Source organism: Sinocyclocheilus rhinocerous, unplaced genomic scaffold (genome assembly GCF_001515625.1).
Source record: "Sinocyclocheilus rhinocerous isolate Xijiao unplaced genomic scaffold, SAMN03320098_v1.1 scaffold1112, whole genome shotgun sequence".
Lineage (NCBI taxonomy): Eukaryota > Metazoa > Chordata > Actinopteri > Cypriniformes > Cyprinidae > Sinocyclocheilus > Sinocyclocheilus rhinocerous.
The window spans coordinates 451,034-459,093 of record NW_015657961.1 but is presented as its reverse complement, the minus strand read 5'-3'; the positions used below and the strand labels follow the sequence as shown (position 1 = coordinate 459,093).

The 8,060-nt window shown below is 36.9% G+C and overlaps 2 protein-coding genes across 2 annotated transcripts in view; one reads left to right on the top strand and one right to left on the bottom strand.

The window, feature by feature from the left end:
• The window catches only part of LOC107721741 (tripartite motif-containing protein 16-like), a 258,890-nt gene that overhangs the window by 191,372 nt on the left and 59,458 nt on the right, over positions 1-8,060 (bottom strand). The gene's annotated exons all lie outside the window — the stretch shown is intronic.
• LOC107721733 (nucleolar GTP-binding protein 1-like) overlaps positions 1-8,060 on the top strand; it is a 12,609-nt gene that overhangs the window by 2,671 nt on the left and 1,878 nt on the right. The window contains exons 3-15 of the mRNA XM_016529890.1: positions 603-706; positions 858-994; positions 1,685-1,785; positions 1,872-1,964; positions 2,091-2,282; positions 2,381-2,446; positions 3,465-3,554; positions 3,669-3,779; positions 3,895-4,024; positions 4,105-4,205; positions 4,394-4,591; positions 4,889-4,954; positions 5,068-5,202. Coding sequence (XP_016385376.1) covers positions 603-706; positions 858-994; positions 1,685-1,785; positions 1,872-1,964; positions 2,091-2,282; positions 2,381-2,446; positions 3,465-3,554; positions 3,669-3,779; positions 3,895-4,024; positions 4,105-4,205; positions 4,394-4,591; positions 4,889-4,954; positions 5,068-5,202 — 1,524 coding nt within the window. The remainder of the gene's footprint in view (positions 1-602; positions 707-857; positions 995-1,684; positions 1,786-1,871; positions 1,965-2,090; positions 2,283-2,380; positions 2,447-3,464; positions 3,555-3,668; positions 3,780-3,894; positions 4,025-4,104; positions 4,206-4,393; positions 4,592-4,888; positions 4,955-5,067; positions 5,203-8,060) is intronic.

Sequence of the window (8,060 nt, the reverse complement as noted above, 5' to 3'; positions counted from 1 at the left end):
AAAAAAGAAGGCTTTAAAAAGATCGGTATCGGTGATCGGTATCGGCAGATACTGCTTTCTGTGATCGGCGATCGGTGAGCGGCCTAAAAAAAACTGATCGGAGCACCCCTACTGTAAACAAACGTTGGCTTTCACGAGACTCACTGGCGCATGCACAGCACTGACCTCATACGTCATGCTCCCGGAACTGCTTCTGTGTACAACTGTTGGCGCAAGCTGCATTAAAGTGATTATTACGTTTTGAATATGGATATTTTTCTTTCTACAAAAACGCATCGATTCACTACAGGAGACCTTTGTTCACCCCCCGGAACCGTGCGAGAGACTTTTTTAAAAAAAAATTTTTATGGATGGACGATTTTTATTTAAGTTCTTTTGGACCGAAGCAATGCAACACCCGCTGAGTGCCATGAACAGTTTGAAAGTTTAAAGACAATTTTTAATATAACTCCGACTGGATTCGTCTGAAAGAAGAAAGTCATATACAGCTAGGATGCCTCGGGGGTGAGTAAAATGCAGCCTAATTTTCATTTTTGGGTGAACTAACCCTTTAAAGATCCCTTTTTTTAGTAGATAAATGACTTCCAATGTGTGTGTTTCAGGACATTCACCCCTTCTATGCTGATCTGATGAATGTGCTGTATGATAAAGATCATTATAAACTGGCTTTGGGTCAGATCAACATCGCCAAAAACCTTATTGACAAGTGAGTCTGTTGAATTTATCAACATCATGCACATTACTTTTAGCATTAATTTGTGGCTGGTTTAATTAAATAAGTTGGCTGTTTTTTGTCTCATCTGTGGGTATTTGCAGTTCATTTAACTGGGTTAAACTGTATGTCTGTGCATTTGTAGTGTTGCTAAAGATTATGTGCGACTGATGAAGTATGGAGACTCGCTGTATCGTTGCAAGCAGCTGAAACGGGCCGCACTGGGTCGCATGTGCACCATCTTAAAGCGACAGAAACAGAGTCTGGAGTATTTAGAACAAGGTGCAAACACTTACACGCATCCACAGATACTTTCCAACATAAGACAATTTTTTGGTAAACTGAAACATAGACCGTGGCCAGATTATGTCATACAGATGCGGAATCATTGAATTTAAATGTTTATACTGTAGTGCTCAAACGTTTGGGGTCTGTAAGAATTTTTAAATGTTTTTTAAAACACTAACTCTTATGCTTACCAAGGCTGCATTTATTTGATCAAAAATACATTAAAAACAGTAACATTGTGAAATTGTAATTTAAAAATATTTTTATTTTAATATATTTTAAAATGTAATTCATTCTTGTGATGGCAAAGCTGAATTTTCAGCATCATTACTCCAGTCTTCAGTGTCACATGATCCTTTGGTGCTCAAGAAATATTTCTTATAATTATCACTGTTGAAAACCATTGTGCTGCTTAATATATTTATGTGGAAACCATTCAATATTCTTTGATGAATGGAAAGTGCAAAAGATCAGCATTTATTTGAAATGGGTATCTTTTGCAACAATTTAAATATCTTTACTGTCACTTTTGATCAACTTCTAAATGGTATATTATATACTTCTGAAGAAATATTTGGCTGCTTTGTTCAAAGCATAAATGTGCAAAAAAATAAGCACAAACTCTATTACATCATTTTAAAACTTTTAGATGCACATTATAAATGCATATTTATTTCATCATAGTGCGGCAGCATCTGTCCCGTTTACCCACTATTGACCCAAACACCAGAACCCTCTTGCTGTGTGGTTACCCCAATGTCGGCAAGTCCAGCTTTATCAACAAGGTTTGTTTGTGCTTGTGATTGTAGGTTAAATGTCAAGTGTGTGCTCTGTTTTTAATATTAAGTTTTAATGGAGTATGTGTGTACAGGTGACCCGTGCTGATGTTGAGGTCCAGCCGTATGCCTTCACTACCAAATCTTTGTTTGTGGGTCATATGGATTACAGATACTTGCGCTGGCAGGCGAGTGTTCGAAAAGTGCATGGTTTTCAGACAGTATTTAACTGCACTGATTTAATATTATACGAATATAATGAAAATGTTCCTAAACTGATGTTATACCTGATAATTATGGCTGTGTGTTTTTAGGTGGTTGATACCCCTGGTATTCTGGATCATCCTCTTGAAGAAAGGAATACCATAGAAATGCAGGCCATCACCGCTCTGGCTCACCTGCGTGCTGCTGTCCTCTATGTCATGGATGTGTCAGAGCAGTGCGGACACACACTCTCACAACAACTAGAGCTCTTCAACAATATACGGCCGCTGTTTGCCAACAAGGTACACACACATATAAAGATGTCAATTTAAATGCAGTAAAACGGTATATAGTTTTGTTGTGCTGAAGGATAGCAATGATGATTATTTGTGTGATGCAGCCTCTGATCGTGATGGCCAACAAGTGTGACGTGAGGAAGATCAGTGAACTCTCGGAGGAGAATCAGGTAACTGAGATTCTAAATCCTATTCAGGCCAGGAATTCCTGGAGCTTAAAGAAATTTAAAGGGGTTCTGTCATTATTTACTCTTAAGAATCTAGTGTGACTAGACTCTCCCATACGGTCACAATTCATAGTGAACACATCTTTTTAGCTTCAAAAATGTTGAAAAAGCATCCTAAAAAGTAGGTCCAGGTTTATGCATTATATTCAGAGGAGTCTAAAGCCGTATGAAAATCTGACAGGTGAACTCAAGCACTTCAAAACAATATGTGAATAAACGTCCCAAAGAACAGGATAACTCTTAATCACTTGAGAAATTTTAAGTATTATTTAAGTATTAAGAAATGAATGCTTTTATTCATAGGGATGTTAAATTGATCAAAATTGACAGTAATCTTTTTATTAAATCGTTTTATTTGACAGTAGTCTAATAATCCTGAAAAACATGCATCACGGTTTCCACTGTTTTCAACTTTAAGGATCATAAGAAATATGAGCCGAGCGTCAAATCGGCATATTAGTATGATTTCTGAAGGATCATGTGACACTGAAGACTGGCGTAGTGACTGCTGAAAATTCAGCCTTGCATCACAGGAATAAATTCTATTTTTAAATATAATAAAATAGAAAAGATATTTTAAATTGTAATATGTATTAAACCTATTTTACTGTTTTTGCCTTGGTGAGCGTAAGAGACTTCTTTCAAACACATTTTAATTTTATGGTGCTTTTTGTTCTTTTATTAACTTTTGGTGTGAAGATTCACCTTTTGTGTTTAGCAAAGTAACCACACACAAATTTGGGGACAATTTTCAGTTTCAATTTAACAGACGTTTTATAATAACCAGTTTTCTTCTTCCTAGCTTCATAAGCTTGCAATTGCATCATTTGACTAAGATATATGTTAATTTAATCTCAAACAGTTTAGAGGATGATAGGAGAAATCACGAGAAAATGGTTAGCTGCAACTGGTTGAAGCTTTCTGCAGTGAAACTGAAACTGAGCTCTATGTGTGAATGTAGAAAGTCTTTACGGATCTTACTGCTGAGGGGATCTTAGTGATTGAGACCAGCTCTCTGACTGAAGAGGGAGTGATGCAGGTGAAGGCTGAGGTAAGATCACAACCACTCACTCACACATGCTCACTGAAATCAGCCTATTCGTTTCATGTACCAATTTAGAGAGTAAGAGAGTATTGTAGGCTGATGTAGATTGGTGGTTTACAGGCATGTGATCGGCTGTTGGCTCACCGTGTGGACACAAAGATGAAAACCAAGAAGGTCCATGATGTTTTGAACAGACTCCATCTGGCAGTGCCCACCAAGAGAGATCAGAAGGTACATGCTCTTCGCACACTTCTTAGATCAGTGTCCGCTTGGTCATAAGCATATTTTATAAATGCTTGCTGCAAATGTAGTGCATTTGTAAAAGGTTTTGATTTGGTTTGTGCAGAATAGGCCTCCATTTATTCCTGAGGGGGCTCTGCTCCGTAGGAAGGCGATGGAGACGAATGCTCCCAAACGCAAACTGGAGAGAGACCTGGAGGTCGAGCTGGGAGACGATTACACACTGGATCTACAGAGTAAGATATAAACACACACATACACATGTACACAAATATAGACTCCAGACGCATCTAAAAATGTTGTCTTGTGTATTCAGAATACTGGGACTTGATGAATCCAGAAGAAAAGCAGGATAAGATTCCTGAGATTTGGGAGGGTCACAATATTGCTGACTACATTGACCCTGAGATCATGAAGGTATGAAAAAAAATGCATTAGATATTCTTTTCAGGTCCAAAAAAATGCCTCCTGAAATTCAGATTAGATGGATATGGATTTTTTTTTTCTTTCTCAAAATTGACCTTTTGTGGCCTCAGTATTGAATATTTGGTTACATCCTTGTTTGAGATGATGTTTTGAATTTCTGTCCCTTCTCTCATCCTCAGAGGCTGGAGGATTTGGAGCAGGAAGAGGAGCTGCGTGCGAAGGCCGGAGAGTACGACTCTGAGGAGGAGAGTGAGGATGAAGAGATGAAGGAGATCCGTCAACTCGCCAGTCAGATTCGCGAGAAACGGAAGCTGAAGGTTCTCGCATCCAAAGAAAAAGACACACAGGGATCCAGAATGCCCCGCACGGCCAAGAAGGTCAGTCTTTCTGTCCAGCAGTCTTATTTTTGTATATGTTTAAATGATAGCAAGTAGTTTAATATCAGATATTACTTACATATTTTAGGTAAAGTATGTAGTTATTAAGATTAATCGCTTCAAAAACCCATATTTTTTATTAACGTTTGGTAACATTTTATTTTACATTAACCTTGTTACACATTACATGTACTTACTGTAGTAATAACGTAAAGTATGCATAATTACACGCAACTAACCCTAAGTATTAGTTAGATGGTTAAAGATGGATCGATTTGATTGGTATACGTGGTGCAGGTGGAGAGAGCGACTCTGGAGAAGGAGATGGCTGATCTGGGTTTGGACATGACCGATAAAGATGATGTAAGATATTCCATTAGCCTGAAACTGTATTGGTAACGCACTTGATTTGGTATGCCATTTAATAATGGTGATCCATTTCTGAGCATTCTTGTGTTCACCTTATGTCCCTCTAGAGCCATTATGCTCGGAGATCTCGCTCTCTGGTCCGAAAGAGGAAGAGGGAAGTCTCTGCACCACCAACGTCACGCACTCGCAGTCAGAGCGCCTCCAGACCACCAAGGGACCAATCAGGAGTCAGAGATGCCAAGGTAGTTCCTGCGTTACCTGAAGCATAATCTTCTTTAACAAATCATATTCTGAAATCAATATTATAGATAGTATTATAAATATAATGGATATTAATATAAATTAATTTTCAAGACAAATATGAAATGAAATTATGAAAGGTAGTCAGTCATATTGCAGGTTATAGAGATTTTGCTAACACAAAGGTTCCCTTTGTAAAGGTTTATAAAGGTGTTCATTAATGACTAGTAATTAATTTATCATTGATAGACCGTTATAACTGCATGAATAACAAGGTTGACTTTAACACAGTACCTGCCAAATAGCGAGCCATTTTTAATTCATGTTATAAATGCTTAATAAATATTAAAGGTGTTCATTAATGACTAGTAATTAATTTATCATTGATAGACAGTTATAACTGCATGAATAACAAGGTTGGCTTTAACACAGTACCTGCCAAATAGCGAGCCATTTTTAATTCATGTTATAAATGCTTAATAAATATATTTATTCATACTTATTTCACACAAAATCAGATTCCTGATTTATTTCATGATGCAGCAAAAATGGACTATTAGAGTGAGACTGAAGGGTGTTGTATTTGTGGTTTTCTCATTAATATGTCATGACTCGTGTCATTTTTCTTTCTATGTTGCTTACCAGAAGCTACTTTGTGTCCTAACCACGATACTCTGCAAAATGTTAATGATGCCTATCCACAGCAATGTATAACACCTGATTTCTTGTTTATCAAGATGAAATTATTCAAGTTTATTTTGGAAAAAAAATACACACACAAATTTTAAAAAAATGAAGAGCACAAACATGACACCTGATTTCTTCTTTATTAAGATTAAATTAACAAACTTTATTTTGGGAGGAAAAAGGACCACAACCATAACTTCCTGAAATATTTAAAGACGAAAAATTATATTCTAATATTAGTTACCTGTGAACTTTATGTGGGATGAACCATTTATTCTTGAATTATAAACATTAACCTGTGAAAGTGCACCTTAATGTAAAGTGGACACACAAATAATTTATTCATTAATTAATGATGTTCACACAAAAGTAGTATTTTTTTTATGGTGACGTTTTATTGTTGTTGCACTATAACCATAAAACAAAACTTTTAACTTGAAACAAAATTGTTTAAATGAGCATGACTTATGAAGTGGCTTATACAAGTAAACTCATTAAACAGTTATTTTTATTTGTATGGTAACTAATTTAATAAACTAGCACAGCGATTACACAAACACTTGAAAAACATAGTCTGTGATGACACCTCTGTTAGTTTACCCATAAAATCAGTACTACATGAGATTAAAATTGCACTTCAGAGCATGCTGGAACAGTCCTAACAGCATGACTTCTCATGAAAAACGTCTTTATCGTAATGTAAAAATGTAACTACAAGCACACATTTGTCCACACAAATATCTCATGGAAGTCATGGTTGTGCTCATGTTTTTTTGTGTTTTTTTTTCAAAATAAACTTTGATAATTTCATCTTGATAAACAAGAAATCGGGTGTTATACATAGCTGTGGCTAGGCATCATGACCTTTATGCAGAGTATCGTGGTTAAGACGCAGAGCAGGTTCTGGTAAGCAACATAGAAAGAAAAGTGACATGAATCATAAAATAATGAAAAAACCACAAATACAACATCCTTCAGTCCCACTACAATAGTCTTTTTTTGCTGCATCATGAAATAAATCAGGAATCTGGTTTTGAGTGAAATAAGTATGAATAAATATATTTATTAAGCATTTAAAATAGTGTTTCTCAACGGGGGCGTTCGGAGAGCACCGGGGGGGCGCTCGAAGCAATATTTTTGAAAGGGGGGCATTTGGTTAAAGGTGACATAACACACACAGTTTCACCCAATCTCATGTTAATCTTGAGTACCTATAGAGTAGAGGCCTTGTTTATAAAATGTTCGTCAACAAACGCTTGGGAAACTCCGTTGCTGCCCCGGAAAAACAAACTGTATGCACTGTTTACATAACACTGGGTTCTTTAGGAAGCTGAACACAGTTATCTTTCCCTTAAAACCAAAAACACACTTCTTTGGAGACATTCTTCTCGAGCATGAAGCGCGTTCTTCCGGGAGAAATGCCCATTTAAGGAGTTCCACCACTGATCTATAATAGAGTCATATATAGATCAGTGAGTTCCACCCTCGTTTACGTCATGAAGAGCCACGATCTAAAAAAACTCTCCGAAACTTGTACGAACCCGGAAGTAAGATTTTTGCCACAGAAATACTCCGTCATATGTCCAAATTGTTTTTTGAAACTTTGTCCATGCTTAGCATGAGAATCAAACTCTTTAACAGTGTAAACAACTCTGAATGCATGAAACAGCATTGTACCCCTCCTTTAAGGCGAGTTTTTACCAAAAGATGTAGGAGCTGAAACTTGCAAAAGAAAATGATCTGCAACGTCCCGATGCCGTCTATACACCGGGAGCATCAAAGCGAACTTTCCATATCTATCTGTCCAGTTAGTGGCGCGGTAGCTCAAGTGCGTGGAGTGCGTCAGAAATAGAACGCAGAACCGGTTTATTGTAGAGCACTTTCCATGACATAAACACGGAGCTTTGATGCAATGTGTCGCGGCGTTCACGTCCGGTATAGTAGTGTTACCTACCATTACACCAACACCAATGATACAAGATTAGATGGTGTATCATTTCCATAGCAACTACTCTTTACTTAAAGTCACCATGAAATCAACATTTTTTTAATGGAATACTGTAGTGTTTATTATAAATAATTTATCCGTGCACTTCATTATTTTTTTAAAATTCATGTGCCCTCGTAATCTTTAATCAAAAACGTTAACCTCCCCTCCCCCTCAAAACAACGA